The sequence below is a fragment of the Acomys russatus genome, chromosome 8 (assembly GCF_903995435.1).
Source record: "Acomys russatus chromosome 8, mAcoRus1.1, whole genome shotgun sequence".
Taxonomy (NCBI): domain Eukaryota; kingdom Metazoa; phylum Chordata; class Mammalia; order Rodentia; family Muridae; genus Acomys; species Acomys russatus.
The window spans coordinates 33,597,103-33,617,644 of NC_067144.1; the positions used below are offsets into that span (position 1 = coordinate 33,597,103).

Genomic DNA, 20,542 nt, shown 5'->3' on the forward strand with positions numbered 1-20,542 from the left:
ATCTACCTCGAACCCATCCAGGTAGGTTCTACATCTTCTAATTCCCACACATGGCGGGAAGAACCAGATTGCCCGGGTTTGGCTTCTTAAATATTTTCATTGTGCTTTCTAGAAATTATGATTAAATACCAGAACCTATTTTATATGTGACCGTCCTGCAGAAAGGTTCAAACCACCTCCTCCTACCCAGTAGAAACCTGTCCATCACTCTTCCCCTTTCCCCTTTGACTCTGTGAACTATTAATAGTTTTCTCTCTCATATAGCATGTATTTCTGGAACAGGAGAGGAATTTTATGTTCTATGTTTATGTCACTCACATTCTGTCATTTTGCTGTCACCTCAACTTCTGTATTGCTACACTATTTTTTTCAAAGATTTTAGCACCTAACTACTTGACGCTTTTACCACCATCGTTCCTGACTTCTATGTGAGCTCAGCTTCTAGTCTATGATCTGTTTACTACGGTCATCTAGCAATTTTTTTTTTTTTTACCCAATTTCAAATCTTACTTAAAAGGTACTAGCTAAGCCTTTTCTTTGCAGATACTCACAATTATTTCAATAAACTGATTTCATTGGCTTCACTTGTGGATAGGTACATCAGTTACTTCTATATTGATGTGATGAAATACCCGACCTCCCAAAAATGTTAAGAGAGGAGGAGGAAGCTTGTTTTGGCTCATGGTTTGAAGAGATACAGTCTCTGTCTGTGGGAGTGATGGCAGTTGCTTCTGTGGCAGTGGCACACTGTGGCAACTGCTTGCTCACACCTCTGGAGATCAGGAGGCAATGGAAGTACAGGAAACAGAGATGGCCTGTAAAACTCAAGCCTGTCCCCTCTGACCCACTTCTTTCAGTGATGGATTTCCTAAAACAGCACCACCACCTGGGGATGAAGTGTTCAGACATGTGGGCCTACAATGGGCTATTTGCATTCAAACTATAACATTAGGCTTGAGTTCGGTTGTCAACTATTATGGATACTTCTGGTATGAATGCTCTACCATTCATAATTCTAGTAAAAATATTTCTTTGTCCATTCCACTGTCCATGAGTTGCCCACTGACTAGGAAGAAACATCTGAACATGGTCACACTTCAGATTCAGAGAAGTGAACATCAAAGATACTTGAGCACTCCCTGGAAGCCAGTCTGTATCTCCTAGGGCCACTATGGACTTTCTCACACTGCAATTTTGTCCTCTCACCTTACACCTAAAAATCTTGTCCTCCAACTACAATTTCAGGTAAGAATATAGCTTATTACTTCATCAAGGAAAAAGAAACACTTAACAGAGAACGTAGGGGGATCTTTGAAGCAACATCTACTCACCTCTCAGCCTCTATGCTCACATTCTTCCCTGAATGCTTCTATTTGGATTTCTCTCAAAATCAAATCTCTTGACTTGCATACGGATTGAATATGTTTTTTTATATATTCTTAACCCTTACTTGATGAGATCAGTAAATACAATATGTTATTGTAATTATATTGAAATCATTTTCATATTCACCAAACTACATGTGTATACAATGATGCATTCTTACTCTATAGAGAGCCATGAAAGCAGTGCCATGACAGGTAATGTGGGAATTACCATCAACCTGGAAACCATTATGACAATAAACATATCTCTTACTTTCCAAGGTCTCTTTTTGTGCCATGAAGAGCCTCCTTTCCTCCCTCTTTATCTAATATTTCTCACTAGGTGACAAGGTTAATTTTGCTTTCTACACCTAACGCATGAACCAATGTTTTTGTGTATTTAAATAGTTCATTTCTTTATAATGATAGCAAATATTTCATGATGTCGCTATGCCAAAATTTGTTTCTTCATCAATTTTTGTAATTTTTTAAGTAAATACACAAATAGGTCTTTAGTTGGTTTGTCTCCTCCTTGGGGAAATTTCATGGGGATGGCATTGACTCTGTAGATTGCTTTTGGTATGATGTCCACTTTTACTCTATTAATGCTACTGATCCATGAACATCTTGTAATATGTTCATCAAATTCTTTCTGCAATGTCTTAAAGTTTTTATCATACAAGACTTTCAATTGCTTGAATATAGTTACCTCAAGATAGTTTATATTATTTGAGGCTATTGGGAAAGGTGTTATTTCCTTGATTTCATTCTCAGTGTGTTTGTCATTTGTATATAGGAGAACTACTTTTTTTTGTTTGTATTGTTGTTGTTGTTGTTGTGGTGGTGGTGGGGGTAGTGGTGTGTGTGTGTGTGTGTGTGTGTGTGTGTGTGTGCAATGTGTTAAGTTTGTATCTTACTATTTTCCCTAAAGTGTTTTAAGTATAAACCTGTATCTATAGTCTTTCCAGGGCTGAGAAAGATATTAGGGAAACTATGCCCTTCACGAGAGTCACAAATAATATAAAATATTTGTTGTAACATTAACCAAGCAAGTGAAAGATTTGGATGAAAAAACAGTTCAAGTTTCTGAAGAAAAAAATTGGAGATATCAGAAGATGGAAAGCTCTCCCACACTCTTGGATCAGGAGGAACAACACAGTAAAAATGGCCATCCTACCAAAAGCGATCAACAGATTCAATGCAATCCCTATCAAAATACCTACAAAATTCTTTATAGAACTTAAAAGATCAAATCTCAACTTCATATGGAAAAACAAAAAACCAAAATAGCTAAACAATCCTGTACAATCAAAGATCTTCCAGAGGAATCTCCATCCCTGATCTCAAGCTGTACTATATAGCAATAGTAATAAAACAGAATGGTACTGGTATGGAAATAGGCTGATTGATCAATGGAATTGAATTGAAGACCCAAAACAAAACCCACACACCGATGGACACTTGATTTTTGACAAAGAAGCCAAATTCATATAATGGAAAAAGATATCATCTTCAACAAATGGTGCTGGTCTAACTGGATGTCTACATGTAGAAAAATGCAAATAGATCCATATTTATCATCCTGCACAAAATTCAAGTCCAAGTGGATTAAAGACCTCCACATAAAACCAGACACACTAAATCTGTTAGAAGAAAATGTGGGCAAGAGCCTTGAACTCATTGGCATAGGAGACAACTTACTGAACTGAACAACAATAGTTCAGGTCCTAAGATAAACAATTAATAAATGAGACCTCATGAAACTGAAAAGCTTCTGTAAGGCAAAGGACACTGTCAATAGAACAAAGCTACTCCCTACAGATTAAGGAAAGATCTTCACCAACACTACAACCGACAAAGGGCTCATATCCAAAATATATAAAGAACTCAAGAAATTAAAGATCACCAAACCAAATTATCCAATTAAAAATCAGGGTACAGAACTAAACAGAGAATTCTCAACTAAAGAATATTGAATGGCTGAGAAACATTTAAAGAAATGCTAAATGTCCTTAGTCGTCAGAGAAATGCAAATATTAGCGAATCTGAGATTCTATCTTACACCTATCAAAATGTCTTAAGATAAAAAACTCAAGTGACAGCACATGCTGGTGAGGATGTGGAGAAAGGGGAACACTCCTCCAATGCTGGTGGGAGTGTACACTTATACTTTGGAAGTGAATCTAGTGCTTTCTCAGAAAACTGGGAATAGTGCTACCTCAAGACCCAGCTATACCGCTCCTGGGCATATAACTGAAAGATGCTCTACCATATAACATCAGCATTTGCTCAACTATGTTCATAGCATCTATATTTGTAATAGCCAGAATCTGGAAACAACTTAGATGTCCCTCAACTGAAGAATGGATAAAGAAACTATGGTACATCTACACAATGAAATACCCATCAACTACTAAAAACTAGGAAATCTTGAAATTTGCAGGCATACAGATGGAGCTAGAAAAGATCATCCTAGTAAGGTAACCCAGACCCAGAAAAACACACATGGTATGTACTCACTTATATGTGGATATTAGCCCAACATCGATGTTCTCTGATAGACTCTACCCAGTGGGGGATCAGGACAGATGCTGAGACTCTAGGCTGGACTCTGGGCAGAGCACTGAGAGTGATTTGGAAGAGTGGAAGAATGGAGGGACACAGAGGGTTCAGTAGCCCCATAAGAGATACTTCTGAAGTAACTGACTGAGAATTCATCTAGAGGAAATACCAAAGACAATTCAAATTGGGACATTTTAGTTTTAGACATAGAGGGTCTATCTCAGGGCAATAAAATGAAACTAAGTGAGTAGACATTTTTTATTCCCCATTCTTTTCAAGAACAATCTGTCTTGTTGTGACACTTAGAAAAGATAGCCTTAAAGTCACAAAGTTTCTGTCTTGAGTTGAGTCAGTCGGTTTCCACAAAGCTCTGGAAGAACATGGTCTACAAGCAGTAAAGAGGTTAGCACGTTTTGATAAATCAGTTTTACTTGTTGTAATTAGTTATGTTGAATTTATTAGTGAAAGAAGATTCAGAATAAAAAACACATTTGTTTTTTTAAAAATAAACTTCTATTAGTTTAAACACAGTCTGTGCTGAATTAATATCAGTCCAGTGTCAGCAATTATGGGTAGAATGTGTACTGACTCCTGTTATGAACATAGAGGTTTTGTGTTAAGATATTTATAGATATTGGGTATAATTTCAAGTATGGAAATAGGGATAATATTTTCTCCTTATTGTTAGGAGTAAAAAATTCAAATAGAAAATCTCTCAGAATGACCTTCTTACCAATATATATAAGAATGATTTTCATTTTTCTCTTCCACTTCTGTGTTTCTCTTCCTGTATACATCACTCTGTTCACAGAGTCATATTTGATAAGTGGGTGACAGATGCATTGAATCAGACAGTTATTGTTTTGGATTTTTAGGATAACTGTGCAGAACTATGGTCTCGGGGCAGCTCTTCTTTCTCTAGCCTTGTATATTCTTTTCAGTGTTCACAGTGACTATAGGGGATGTGATAATAAAGCCAGAGACCATTTCAAACCTAGTTAACTTTTAAAATTCCATTTCTTCATGTAATCCACAGGTCCTATGTCCATCTTTAATAGATGAATTGAAACTCATCTGTTTGCTGCAGAAACACCTGTAAAGATTCTTTTTTCCCTCATATTTATATGCTATATTATAGAGAATTCACACTCACAAAGATGCACAAACCATAGGCATGTTTTGGTCATTTCTACCAAAATGTAGGAAAAGAGATCTCCTAGAGATCACAGTAGAGAATTCTGTCACCATTCTGCAAGTTGATCACAGAGAATAGGGATTCTATTATATTAACAATCTGAGAAATTCAAAGAAAACTAAAGTGACACTGATATTACTGGTCTTTTCCAGAAGACTTACCTATGCTTACTGCCTGAGGCATGCCCGAGGTTAGCAGCATTTGCTTGGGCTATGAGCATCAGTTTTACATGTGGTACTTCGTACTAAGGAAAAATGTTTAATTTCTTAGGTTGGATAGCAAGGACTAAGGTATCTTCTATAGATCAACTTTTGAAATTTAATTACGGAACAAATTATGTGTCTTCATACACTGAAGTGTGTAACATAGTCCTTGTATTCAAATTCTGAGCTCAATTTGAGACATGCCACTTGTCTATTTTGCTCATTTTTCTTCTTTTTTTTCTCTTTTAGTTCTTTTATGTCAGTGTTACTTTTTAGGTCTACCTTTAAGATCAGATATAATACATGTTGAATGTTTTGAATGAGTCTTGACAAATAGTAGATGATAATTTTACTTATTATTGCAATTACTAATACATTAGCAAAACTTTACACCAATTCTTATTTGTTACTATCTGCATCTGTAACTCTCTGGGGGTGATCCTTGGAACAATGTGTATATGACAACAATCAGGAATTCACTGGGTTCTCAAAGTAATACTTACCTGAACTGAGCTCTTCCTAACTCTATTCCTAATAGAATCCCAGTGGCCATTTCAACTCCTCGCATCTTCTAGAAAGTTTAGCAAAATGTTATGCTCATGGCTACTGTACAATAACTACTGCAATGAATAAACAGTGAATCCCAGATCTCTCTTTACAGAGAAATGACCAGGCCACAAGCATGGAGCTTCGCCAAAGGCCACACGGTGAGGTTTTGGCAGATGGAGATTAGAAGCCACCTGCTCCGATGGCATATCAGTCCACTGCTTTTGAAATCCTTCTTGCTGCTCCTTGAATTGTTTTTGTATTACTTTAAAACTTCAACTCCTCTCCAGAGAGCAGAGAAAATTTTTTCCCTCCTTAAAAATCTGCTGGAGCTGAGAAATCAAGAGACAGCATTGAGACTCTGAGTATTGTGTGTGATCAAATTCTACATCAGATGCCAGAAGTCAGACGCAAGAGTTAGCTCTTTTGAATAAAGTGTCGATTGAAGCAGCAGCACAGCTCCTCCATATATGGCTGTTGTGTGAAGGCATACCAAGTTTATTGACTTAATCTTGATTTCTTAGATGTTTAAGGGCTATAAGGACTCATGGGAAAGCCTGATGAGCACTCAGAGGGAGTGTATTTTGATTACAGCATTATTGTCTGGATTCTTTGGCAGATTTTTTTTTCTCAGACATATACCTGAAAAATTCATCCAGTTTTTATAAAAGGAGTTTTAAAATGTCATAGCAAAATACAATAGCTTTATGGTTGTATTTTCATGTACATATTAATATTTAGGTTATGATAATTTGTTCTTATTCATCCTCATTCCCCTGTCCTCTTGCACCCTCCTGATTAACTCCTACCTCTCCAATATAGGTCCCTTCTACCACTACATTGTGGGCTAACTTGAAAAATTAACTAAATGAAAAAAATAGCAATTTTACTTATAATCAAATCTGTATTTAATTTTAACAATAGGTTTTGCAAATCTTAAGAAACTAGCACTTTAGACAAAGCTAGAACTTTAAAAACCTTATTTTCCAAATTTGCCAGTTTCAAATGGCCAACAGAATTTCTGTGCTCTTTGGTCATAATATTATGACAGGCCCCATGAGATGACTTTCTGGGTTAAGGTCCTTGCTCCTGCCAGCAAGCTCTGGCAAACTGTGGTCTGTCACATCATTGGGGCCCACAGACAGGTGGCAGCAGAAAACCAACTCTGTCCTCTGACCTTTATATATAGCCACCTCCATCATGCAAACACACACACACACACACACACACACACACACACACACACACACACACACTGATGTTACAATGAATCTTTATAAGTTAAGAATCTTGAATACATATCCTTTTCTCTATCACAGAGTGAAAATTCCTTTGACCCGTGATGGTACACAGCTGTTGCCTTGGCATGCAGGACACTGAGGAAAAGGAGACTTAGCGGAAGGTTAGTCTGAGACATTTAGTGAGCACGACTCTGTCTCGGGGAAAATTTAAAAAATTTAAAAATTCTGGCATGGTTTTCATACAGCCTTAACAGACTCCTTGGAACACCAGTGTATTCATTACCTTTAAACAGGATTGAATTTGAAATAGAAATGCCTTTTATGCTTCATGATACAATAGAAACTCCTTGAGCATATGGGTCATTCTTTGCTCACTTGAACAATGATTTCTGGTTAAGTCTGTACAACTAGATATAAAAGTTTCTCAAGAAAATCCAATAAATAAATGCAGGGTAGCATGATGAGCTTTTTTTTTCCTTTTAAATTTTTTTATTAATTTATTCTTATTATATCTCAATGTTTATCCCATCCCTTGTATCCTCCCATTCTTCCCTCCCCCCCATTTTCCCATTATTCCCCTCCCCTATGACTGTTCCTGAGGGGGATTACCTCCCCCTGTAGAGCTTTCTTTTAAAAAAGGATTTACTTATTATATGTACAGTGTTCTGTCTATATGTTTGCCTACACACCAGAAGATGGTACCAGATCTCATTATAGATGGTTTTGAGCCACCATGTGGTTGCTGGGAATTGAACTTAGGACCTCTGGAAGAGCAGTCAGTGCTCTTCACCACTGAGCCATCTCTAGTGGTGGCACATGCCGGTAGGATTTGCTGAAGTAGGAGGAGGCAGGAGGAACACAAGTTCAAGGCCATCCTGGGCTACACATTTGCTGGTTGTGGTAGCATGATAAGCTTTGAAGCAAAGACAAGTGTAAGGGTCCTGTGGATACACACAGAAGATTCCAAGGAGAGAAATAATTATTGAGTTGCAGCACTGTTTAGGGGTGTCCCTGAATAGTGTGCCCTTTGTTGTTGTTATTGTTGTTTTCCCTTGGTTACTATCTTCAGTACTTTGAAGATAATATTTTTATTTTTAAGATTTATTTATTTAGGTATTTTATGTACATGAGTGCTCCATCTTCATGAATACCAGAAGAGGGCACCAGATCACATTACAGTAGGTGGTGAGCCACCATGTGGTTGCCTGGAATTGAACTCAGGACCTCTGGTTCTGAGCAGCTAGTGCTCTTAACCTCTGAGCCCAGCACTGTTTATTTAAATACTAAAGTGACTCCCAGGAATGTATGACCTGACTTGATGATGTTCCTAAAAGACATTCAGGAAAAGATTCTCATGACTGGAAGGGGAAGGGGGACATGGACCCAAATTAGTGCAGGCTACCAAGTGTGAAATGCTGGCTTAGCTTATGCTAGGCAAAACCAAGTGCTGAAAGCTACTAACATTGTGCTCTTAGAAAAATTAATATTTTTTGCAACGCAGCCATCATTTGTTAAATTGTGCCTAAAACCAGCATGTAGCTTCATAGAGTTGTGAATGAACTGCATATCTTTATATAAAATATTAAAATATTTAGCATACTTCCTGACACATGGTGTCTATTTTAAATCTTTTTTTTAAATTTAGTTAACTTTATTAGAAAGAATCTAGTATCATTGGCCAATTTTTCAACAATTGATTAATCAACAAATTGGTATTTAAAGTCACTGGGTGGAAAATATACATAATAGACATTGTAATCTATAAATAAAAATATTTTATATCATTTAAATGATTAACCCTTATGTGTAATTTTATTTACTGTTTCATTTTTTTAAATTTTTTATTAATTTATTCTTGTTACATCTCAATGGTTATCCCATCCCTTGTATCCTCCCATTACCCCCCCCCCCATTTTCCCATTATTCCCCTTCCCTATGACTGTTCCTGAGGGGGATTTCCTCCCCCTGTATATGCTTATAGGGTATCAAGTCTCTTCTTGGTAACCTGCTATCCTTTCTCTGAGTGCCACCAGGTCTCCCCTATTTTTAATCTTATGACAACAGCAGCCACCAGGAACAAATTCCGTGCAGTCAGGTGTCACAGGACTGGCCTACGTTCTTCATGCTATCAGCAAGGTAACTGCTCCATTCCACATAGCGTACCTTGGTCTTCTGCTTTCCAGATCGATGCCCAGGGTCTGGCTCTGTAACTAAGGCCCAATGAACTACTAGTATAGAGAGGAGGATTGGGTTGTATGATTACCACATATTTTTGTCATAATAAACCACTGAATAAAAATTTGGAATGCACTGTTGGAAAGATGGCTCAGCAGTTCACAGCACATGTCACTTTTGCAAAGAACTCAGCTTCGGTTCCCAGTACCCATGCTAGGCAGCTTACTATAATCTGTGACTTACCTCTCTTCCACATGGGTACTGGAAGATATGTGCCTATATTGCCCCACCCCATGTACATACACACAGACACAGACACAGACAGAGATACACACACAGACATAGATACACACACACACACACACACACACACACACACACACACACACCAGCACACCCATAATAGACAGGCACACACATACACACACACACACACACACACACACAGACAACATCTTAAAAAATTGTGGAAAGCAGTAAGTAAACATTGAGCTTAAATTTACCTTTTATTGAATGTGTATTTGATGACTATTTGGACTGTAGTGGCCATAAAGGGTTTGTTTCCTCCCTTGAAGAGAAATTATTATTATTTTGAGTAAAAGGGATGGTATACTCTGTAGGAAACTATGAATTACTATGTCTGGGAATAAAGGCTTAGGTTTCATAAACTTTCCTATGGAAACAGAACAAAGAAAGTCATAAAGCAGCACACTATTCAGGTACATTGGTGGAAACGTCAGGCAGCAGCAGGTCACAGTAAGCAGGGCAAACTGTGCTGTACATCTGGGATGCTGACAGCATTCTTAGCCCTTTCATGAGTTGGAAATGGGAGATTCTATTTATTCATTCCAAATAATTTAGTTAATGGTCACAGTGCTACATCAGGAACAGAGGAGGGCAACACATGTCTATTAAGTCATCTAAAAGTGAGCCAAGATAATTTGGCTATGGTCTTTGTAACCTTCCAACCATTTCATTCCACTGAAGTTCACACTGTAGTCACAGCTTCTTTCAGTAAAGTCTCATTCACAAATTTTCCAGGCTATCTTTAAAATTCCTCAACCTCCTACTTGGGTGTTAGAATTAAAGACATGGGCTACCAGGCCCAGGAAACTTGCATAGATATTTAATCAGTGCTGATGTAGGAATATCCAATGGGCATACAAGTAGCTAATTTTTTTCATTAGAGAAACACAAATCTAAATTACCTGTGTCTTCTAGAATGGCTACCATCAAAATGAAAAATATGATCTATTTTTGAGGATATGGAGACCCTTGTACATTGTTGGGAGGAATATCAAATCACACAGATGTCTTAAAAAAAAGGCAGATTCTAAAAGGATTAAACATACATTTATAGTGTGGCTGTCCTTCTGGAAACTACTAAGTATCAATGAAACGTCTGTCTGTGAAAATGCATATTGGGTGTATCAGTATTATTTCTAGTAGCCTCAAATGGAAAATACTTACATATCTATAATTCTGTATAGATTGTATAATGAACATAAACTATCTCTATACAAAACACTATTAGTATCATTGAGTTAACAACCAAAGTTGTTAAGGGAAATAAGAGATAGTTCATCCTGGAGCCACTTTGAAGGTTCACGGCTTGGGAGCACAGATTTAGGTCACCCTAAATCCTACATTTCAACATAAAAAAGGGTTTGAATGGAACTTTTAAATTAGATTTATTTTAGATTCATTTTAAGCTTTAATAATGTTTCTTTTACAAATGCGGTTGCCCTTGTATTTGGGGAACACACAGATGTAGCTGATGGGCAGCTCAGGCTCCATGTGGGACCTCTACTAGTGGGAGCAGGGCCTGTCTCTGACATGGACTTTGTTCCCAGCTTTTTGATCACTTCCCCCTGGCTGGACTGCCTTGCCAGGGCCACAGGGAAAGAGGGCATGTTCACTCCTGATGCAACTTGATGAGCTGGGGTGGGAGGGAGGGGGGCGGGCCTCTCTTTTCTGAGGAATAGGAAGGAGAATGGAGGAAGAGGGAGGGAGGATGGGACTGGGAGGAGAAGAGGGATTAGGCTACAGCCAGGCTGTAAAGTGAATAACCAATAAAGAAAGAAAAAAAAGATCTGCTTATGTGTACTTGTGTTTTGCCTGCCTGCTTGTATGTATGTGAAATGTCTGGTGCCTACTGAGGTCAGAAGATGGTCTTGGAGCCATTGGAACTAGAGTTAGGCATGGTTGTGAACCACTGAGCCATGATCCTTTGCAAGAGCAAAACATACCAACTGTGGACTATCTTCCCCCATGCCTTTGTCCTTTGAAGGAAATTTTTGTGTCCATGTCTTTGTGGGATATTTTGTTAGAAGCCTGAGATAAGGTGTAAACTAGTATGAACTGGTTTCCCTCATGTTTATAGAGAAAATTTTCGTGATGCCATGCAATGGAGTCTGAGAACACCAGACAGATGTTGGAGTTCCAATGTAGGAAGAAACCTAGGAGATTTAGTACAAGGAAATATTACTCACAACAGCATCCTGTGGCAGAATTAATGTACCCATCAAGAGAAGTATGCCTTACTTACTTTCTCTGCTATTTAGTGCTCTATAAAGTGGGTGCCGTGCTTCCTTCTTACAAGGTGGTTATGGGGAATAAATGTGCATCATATACACTGAGAGCACATGATTAATTACTATGAGTAACAGATCTTTCCCTGCTGGGATGGGAGCTTCCAGCGTTAACACTGTTGTCTTCTGGGATGAAAAGCTCTGGGAGTCTGTGGATGGAATGCAGCTGGGCACACTGATCATCGTGCTCCCTGAGTGGCAGCTGGCCTTCCCTCTCTGGCTTCTGAACAGAGAAGAAAACTGTCATCTTCTCTCTTTCTCATCCTCCCCACAGTCAATGCTTCATTCCAGGAAAGAAGAGGAAAAAGCTTGAATCTTTCCAGCATTGCATTCTCTCGTACTACACTTCCTATTTCCTTTTCCTTTTATCTCTTTTCATGTGCAATTTTAAAGAGAAACATATTGATAAAATAGATTTTCAACAGGGAGAAAAATAACAAGAAAAAAAATCAAGGAGGTGCTCACTGAGAAGTGAGAGGGACCTGGTTATCTCTGAATTGCAGCCTGAGCTGGTGCAGACAAATGGCAGGATTGATGTGCTTGGCCTTGCAGAGCGCTGGGGTGCTGCTGGCTATGACCACCTAATATTTAATAGGCATTTGTGTAGAAACACTGTGTGAGCACAAGAGATGTTAATTGCTCATAACATTTTAATTTTTCTCCTGTAATTTGTCAGGCAGTTAGTTATAAAATAAAGAATGTTGTTTGGTTATGTTGAAATATTAATATCCAGCTCTTAAATTTTTGAGTTAATTTCCCCATGAAATGTTAGTTATGCTTTGTCTTGCTCCAAAGAGTTCAAAATTCCGATCAGATACTCGGAGAGACCTGGGAAGAACCCTAAGTGCTCTGAGCTTCACACTGCGTTTCTGGAACTACTGCTCCAAGCACTGAGTGTGAGATATGGGAAGGGTCTCCTTTGATCTGCCAGTTTGTGGAAGCTCTGCTTGGCTATTGACTGTTATGGTGATGCTTCAGGTCTCCAAGGCTCATGGCCTTCCTGGTCCTGTCACCATCATTGAAGGGTTTGGTTTGATGTTTTCTTTATATATCATCTGAAAATCATACTTAGTGTATGAAGAATTATATTAAACACCATCTGTACAGAAGCACTAAAACAAACAGTTTCTACTTACCTCAAGAGGGCTACAGTATAAAGAGAAATAACTTGTGATGGTAAACTCCAAAGGTGTCAATGGGAATTCTCCTTGGCCTCTTTCCTGGCTGTTTATACTCTGTATTGTCTGAACACAACATGCTATTCCCGCTGCTATTAATATATTCTTGTTCATTTTTATGCCACAGATTTTTCTTCTTATTCATTAAAATAACAATTTGTTTGGTCTGTTCAAAAGTTACCTCCTTTGAGAAGTTTTCCCAATGCCAAAGCCAAGGCTTCATTTGTCATTATTTAATGCAATCTGTTTCCTCAAGTCTGGCGGCTCTTCTCCATGGTGCTACAATTATTTGTAGACATACTTATCTTTCTCACCACCTTGTAAAGCCACTGAAGAGAGCTCATCCCTTTTAGGGGTTACTCACTCTTTGTTGTCTGACGCAGCACAAGACACATGCAAACAGTTTATCAGCGCCATAGAAAGAATGCTTTATATAAATTACCAGAAGCTTCTCCAAGTTCAGAGACGGCGGCGGCAGATGCTTCATGTGGAATAGGCTTCTCTCTGCTTCCACACCATCAACACAGTGTCAGCTGTCCTGTTGTTAACACCTTAAAAAATAATTAAACAATTTCTGGTATTAAATTTAAATGTGCATTTGAGAAGAGAATAGTGAAAAAGCATCCTGTAAAACTAAAAATGAGATAAGAAGTAATTATGGAACATAATTTATTTTCTAAAGCGAGGAGTTTGCTTTGATGAAGTGAAGCAGCTCAGGAGTTTCCACTGACAGAAAGTGCGTGCTTATGAAAGGCAACGAGCTGCTTCAATTTCTAAAACCTTCCAAGGATATATAAGTTCATTTCTTTCCAATATCAGCCCAGAAGCAATAGAGTCACTTGTTTGCTCCTGTGTATTAAATTCAATTCTTCATTTTATGTCTCATTTTGTCTGCTTGAATTTTATGGTGCACGGTCCAGTCTTCAAGAGAATGCGAGTTCAGCCTCCCCATTCTTCCAAATGCTATCTAACCTCGAGGCTGTTTTCCAATAAAGTCGTTCAGCAAATTGAGTAGATCACAGAGCAAGTAAGTTGTAATGAAAGGGAAAGTGCTAAGGTCCTTTGCTTCTCTGACAAGTCTACTCTAGAGAGATTGAGCTGTTCTGTTCTTGAATCACATATTTCATGACGGTCTGGAAAAAAGCCTATGTTACTTAGGTACTCCAACCTCTCACAGAGAAATGAACATATATGTAAATTGCAGGCTGTAAAAGCAGGGTATCTGAGATGAAGAAGGGCCCTAAAAATAGTCACAGTCACAAATTCCTTTCCCAGTATTCTCAAGGAATTCATTATAGAGGAGTGCAAAGATCTACAATGAAGAAAGTCTTACTGTTGTTTATTTTAGTAAACAAAAGGAAGCCACAGTCTTCAGCAATGGAGATTGGTAAATAAATCAAAGAATGTCTGCAAGGTGAAGCAACTTGGATTGACTTTTTTGTGAATGCATTTTAGAATGGATGCACATTCAATAAAGAGAAGAGAAACTGATATAAAATGTGAAATTGATTTTTAAGCAAAGATAAGGAAACTATGTATTATAACAAAAGGAATTGAGAAAGCCATGTCCTTTTTTGAGTCTCAGCTGCAAATTTAAATTTCATGTGCAACAGAAAATTGGTAGTCAGGAATGTGGTTGTGTATCAATACTCAGGTTTGAACACAGTAAGGGAAAGGTCATCCTGTTGTTCAACAAGGGGCTAGTGGTTAATAGGAATGCAAAAGAAGAACCGCCCATCAGTGACCTAACATTTCACTTTCTCTTCATCTTTCCTAAGGGGGAAAACTTATTTAAATTCACAACCCTAAGTAATTTTTCACCTAATAAATCCCACTATTTTCCTCTCTTTTCACTCTTATTAAAAATTTATAACTTGTTTACAATTTTCCTTCTTTCTACTCCTGCCAAGTGCTCTCCACCTTCCCTCTTGTCCAGACCTACTCTTTGTTCTTATCAGAAAAGAATAGGTTTCTAAGAGGTAACAAAAAAACACAACAAAATAAAATATAACGAACTAAAACAAAACCCATCACATTGAAATTAGACAAAGAAAATTAACAAGAGGAAAAAGCTCCAAGAATGGGGAAAAAAAGAAAAAAGAAAGAAAAGAAAAATAAAATCAAAGACCCACTTGTTCACACACTCAGGAAATCTGTAAAAGTGCGAAAGTGAAAGCCTAATATTTTCTATATATGAGTGGGCCTCTGCTTGGCACTGTAGTCTCTGAGTTCATATGAGCCTTGCTTAGTGCATTCAGAGGAATTTGTTCTCCTCGTGTCCACCATCTTCTTTGGCTCTTACACATCTTCTTCTTCTTCTTCTTCTTCTTCTTCTTCTTCTTCTTCTTCTTCTTCTTCTTCTTCTTCTTCTTCTTCTTCTTCCTTTTCCACAGACTTCCCTGAGCGCTGAGGCATGGGATTTGATGGAGATATCCCATTTAGAAGTATGTGTTCCAAGGTCCCTCTGTGTAATATTCGGCTGTACATCTATGTATGTGTTTCTTTCTGCTGTAGAAAGAAGGTTCTCTGATGAATAGCGCACTGACCTGTGAGTATAGCACATCATTAGGAGTCGTTTCATTGTTACCAGTAGCATTTAGTTTTACAATAGGTCTCTGGGCTAGCTAAGCTCTCATTTTCTTTCTTTTTTTCCTTTGAAATGTTCTACATTTATTACTGGACAAACCATACCCCCAGTTTAGACATGACCAAGTCTCCAGGTTAAAAATGCTAAACTTATGGTAGGATTGATTGATGACCATGATTCGGTATAGACCCTCAGTCTTGCCATTGTGTGAATGAATCCTTACAGCCCCACCTTCGTTCTCCTCCAGTGTCTTCTCTTGGAGCCGTACCTGATTTTGTTGGCAGTTTTCATCCAAATCCATTGAGGAATAGGATGATTTTTCTTTTGTTTCTTGGCTAGGAATCGCTTGATTCTGGAAGTCTTGTGAGAAGACGTGAAGAGAAGCCCAGTCTGGTGCAAAGCACATGATGGCGGAGGAAACGAAGAGGAGGTCCCGGCCAGAAGAACACAATGAGGAGACGAAACTAGAGCCAACAGCCTAGGTGGTTTGAGGATTTCCACGGGACTTCTTTAGCCAACAACTAAGTTGGATGTAGCCCAGTCCTGGTACCGGAAGTTTCATTGGTGACAAGAGATGGCCAATTCAGACTTTTAAAATCCCTTATTGTTTGGAGATCTGTATTTTAAACAGCAGTTTCTTATTATCCTGCATGATGAATCGCTACAAAAGGGAAAGTCAAACTCCTGAGAGTAATCATCAACAGTTTTTAGTGCAAAAAGTTCCTTTCCAGGGCAGAGTCAGTACTTGAAAGAGCCTGTTAGATGTGAGATTTCCCTGCATGGTGTCCTAAAAAAAATACAAACAGATCTCATCTGATTATCATGGGGTGTATATATTAAAGGAACGTAGAAGGAGAAAAGCTTTATAAAAACAAAAGCCAGAACAAATTCTTGCCTTGGCCTCATCTCCTGTGGGTGGCCTTAGGGCCTGTGGGACTGTGCATGTGGAGTCTAGCACATTTGCCCTGGCAGAACTTTCTCTAGGTAATTCAGATTCATAGCATTAACCAGCCTATATTACTTGGATGTGCAATAAGAAGAGTAAACAAACCTCAAATCAATCTTAAAAAGAGGTGGGGATGGACAAGGAGGAAACATTTAGCTTCTGTTAGAAAGGATAAGCAAGGTGCTCAGAGCCTCTGGAGATGGGTATAATTGCTGAACATGCTCCACTGGCAGTATTGTCTGTTACCATAGAGATAGAGCAGCAGTTCTTATCTTATTGCTTTCTTGAACCCCAAACTAAAGACAGGCAGAAAGGGACTGCACAGATACATTTTTACTGGGATTATGACCTAAGACATTTATTTTGATCATTTTAGAGACATGTGTACCCAAGTGGACAATCTAATTTAATCAATATTTCTATTTTCCAGGACAGCACTCACAGCTAAAAAAAAAAAAAAAAAAAAAAAAAAAAAAAAAAAAAAAAAAAAAAAAAATCATGAATTTCTCCTACGAATCCCATTGAACCTGATCCTATTTCAATATTGTGTTGTTATATACTTTTCATATCTTATGTTTTACAATTGATATTTGCTCAAACTGATTGAAAAGTTTGGCAATTTACTCACTGTGGTTTCTATAAACCCATTGCTAAATTGTTCATTCTATTTACCTCTTGTTAAAATTTTAGTAGTTTGGGAACAGTAAGATAGCTTATTGGTTAAAGAACTTCCTGTGAAAGCTTGGCAACCTGAGATTTATTTCTTGAACCCACAGGAGAAGGAGATAACATACTGTCGTCTGAGCTCCACACACATACTGTGGTGTGTTCATATCTGTTCTCTCTCTCTCTCTCTCTCTCTCTCTCTCTCTCTCTCTCTCTCTCCTCTCTCTCTCTCATGCACACACACACACACACACCACTACCACCACCAGTAATAATTAATAATAATAATAATAATAACAACAATAATAATCAATAATAACATAGCCTCAGTTCACTCAGTAAAAATCTGACCAGAAAGTCAGACTTTAGTGATTTTTAAATAAAAATAAAAAATTTAAACCTTTCCTTTGTCTTAACTTCCCTTCCTCTTAAATATGGTCTTTTGAAAACATGAACTAAATTGAACCCCTTTAGACGGTTTAAGCAAGTCATTAGGCTGTTTGTGCTGTTATAATGAAATATTGAAGATTCCGTAGTTTATATTCTCAAGTGGTGGTTCATAAAAAAAGGAAATTAATTCCTTATAACTCTGCAGATTGGGAAGAACAAGATGAAGGTGGCAACAATGGTGTCAGGTAAGGGTTATTCTTCCCCTCAAAAAATATCTTGATGTATTGTCACATAGTGATTGGCAGATGGGCGAGAAAGCATTGCTTTCAGCTCTGAGCCTTTCCACCGGAGTTCCAATTCCACAAGCCATGATTCTTTCAATATTGCACTGGAGGCTCGAATTCAACCTGAAATTTGAAGGACACATAATCATTCAAACCACGGGATTACACTCTTACATCCTTGAATTCCATGTCCTTACATGCAAAATTCATTCATTTTATTTTAATAGGACGTAAAAATGTAAATAATTCGAGTATGAATTTTAACGTCTCCTCCAAACTTCAACTGCATCAGATTTGAGTAAGATTCAATGTATGTAAAATTCTTCCTGTGGCCAATTATGCAACTGATAAATCAGATATGTTAGCATTTCCAAAATACTACAGTGGGAAAAACACAGGCTATACATTCCAATTGCAAAAGGGAGAAATTACCAAGAGGAAAGGAGTAACACATAACAAGAAAGTAAAAAATATAACAAGGAAAGAACGTTAAATCTTAAAACTTGAAGGTAACTGTCTTTGACTCTACAACCCACCTTCTAGATAGACTAGGATGGATGTTGCGTCCCTAAAAGTTCTGAAGATGCTACTTCAAGCGCTTTGTTGGATGCATCTCTGGCTCCATTTCCTAGGCTGGAGTCAGGTACCTGAAACCTTCGCATACTGGGTTTATATGTTGTGGCTCTACAGTTCAGGTTTCCTACAGCAGACCTTCCAGCAGGGTTCCAGTAAGCATTGTGTTAGTGGGAACAATACTTAGCAATACTAAGAGGTGGGAAATCAATCCAACAAAGGTGATGAGAGGTGGGGATTTGAGAAGGTGCCTAGAGAAGATCATTAGGGTAGACTCCCACAGTTGAGCCTTAGTGGCTTTCTAAGAAGAGGAAGAATAGACATACAAGTGCATGCATATTCCCTGTCTCTTACTATCTCGGGACTCTCTCAGTGGAATGAATCATCACTAGATGTAGTTCTGATAAACCTTGAACTTCTAAAAACATGAACCAAATATACCCCTTTGTCTCAAGACATACCTTGTCCATGTATTGTGTTACTAACAACCAGAAACTCAATAGTGCTTCCAACCTGTTTAATGCACTGCTAATATTGACTGGCTAATGTGTTTCTGGTTGAGAATATTTACATGTCTATTCATAGAAATATTAGCTTGCAGTTTTAGTACTACAATTTCTTCTAACTCTGCATCAGGGCAACATAAAACAGATTAGAAGTGTTGACCTCTCTTTAAACTTTGGATGAGTCAGTGAAGGATTGGTATTGATTGTTTTTGTGTGTTCAATACAATTCACATAGAAAGTATCTGAGCCTAGACTTTATTGAGAGTTTTTTTTTTTTTTTTTTTGATTACCAATTCAATCTCTTTTCAATGTGTATGATTAGAGATTTTTCCTTCTTCATGATTTAGTTCTGGTAGGTTTCATACATCTAAAAGTTTATATATTTCTTCTGGATTATTCAATTCATTGGCATAAAATTGCTCATGGTATTTCTTTTTTCATTTGTTATAATTCACTTATGTGTGTGTGTGCATGCAAGAGTGTGTGTACATGTATGCGTGTGTGTGTGCATGTGTGTGTGTCGGTTTGCGTTAACAATAGCATATGTGCTTGGGAGGCAGAGGCAGGTGGATTGCTGTGAGTTCGAGGTTAGCCTGGTCTACAAAGCGAATCCAGGACAGCCAAGGCTACACAGAGGAACCCTGTCTCAAAAAACCAACAACCAAACAAACAAACAAACAAAAAAATAAACAAAACAAAACAAAACAAAAATCCCCAAAACCCTATAGCACATGTGAAGGTCAGAGCACAACTTTTGGGAGCCAGCTATAATCTCCCAGCTGGGGATTAATCTTACCTTGTCAGGCTTGGCAGCAAGTATCTTTATCCACTGAGCCATTCTGCCAACCCCATGGCATTTTTGTTTTACAATCTTTCCCCCATATGTTGCATTTTCTTTCATTTCTGATTTTAAATAGAGGAGTCAAACATCTTTGTTTGAGAAGAGGAAAATGGAATAGAAGATTAGGGTTATAGAGTCAGCTCAGCTGTTAAGAACACTTGCTGCTCTTCCAGAGGACCTCAGTTTGATTTCTAGCACCCAAGGTGAGAAGCCCACATTGCCTAAAATCTCAACTCCAGGGGATCTAATACTTTCTTCTGGTTCCTGCAAGCATGATCATGTCACACACACACACACACACACACACACACACACACACACACACACCCCTACACATTTAAATTTATAAAAAAGAATAATATATCTATAAGTAACTAGACACAAAGAAACAAAATGACAGATTTTATACGTCAATAAATATTTTGAAAATAAGTAGATTAAATTCTTTAAATAAAAGCAGAATATAGAAAAATGAGTTTTAGACAAAAAACAATTCTGATGCCTTCAAGAGATTTACTAGTAAGAATTAGACTGAATGTGAATGGATGGAAAAAAAGTTATTCCATACAAATGGAGATCAAACTAAATGGTTGCATTTCTTTGTTTTCAGATAAAACAAACTTCAAGTTAAAAAGTGTGAAAATAGACAAACAATGCCACTGTATATTGTTAAGGAGGTAGGAAAGTAGTAACT

General features: G+C 37.8%; 1 protein-coding gene across 1 annotated transcript; it reads right to left on the reverse strand.

Annotated features, from left to right (window-relative positions):
* Positions 1–15,861: 15,861 nt before the first annotated feature.
* LOC127192976 (60S ribosomal protein L39-like) lies at positions 15,862–19,845 on the reverse strand. Its single transcript, XM_051150354.1, has 2 exons — positions 19,804–19,845; positions 15,862–16,032 (listed from the first exon to the last, which is right to left on the reverse strand). Exons 1-2 carry the CDS (start codon positions 19,843–19,845, stop codon positions 15,862–15,864), a joined length of 213 nt encoding a protein of 70 aa, XP_051006311.1.
* Between the last annotated feature and the right edge of the window lie 697 nt (positions 19,846–20,542).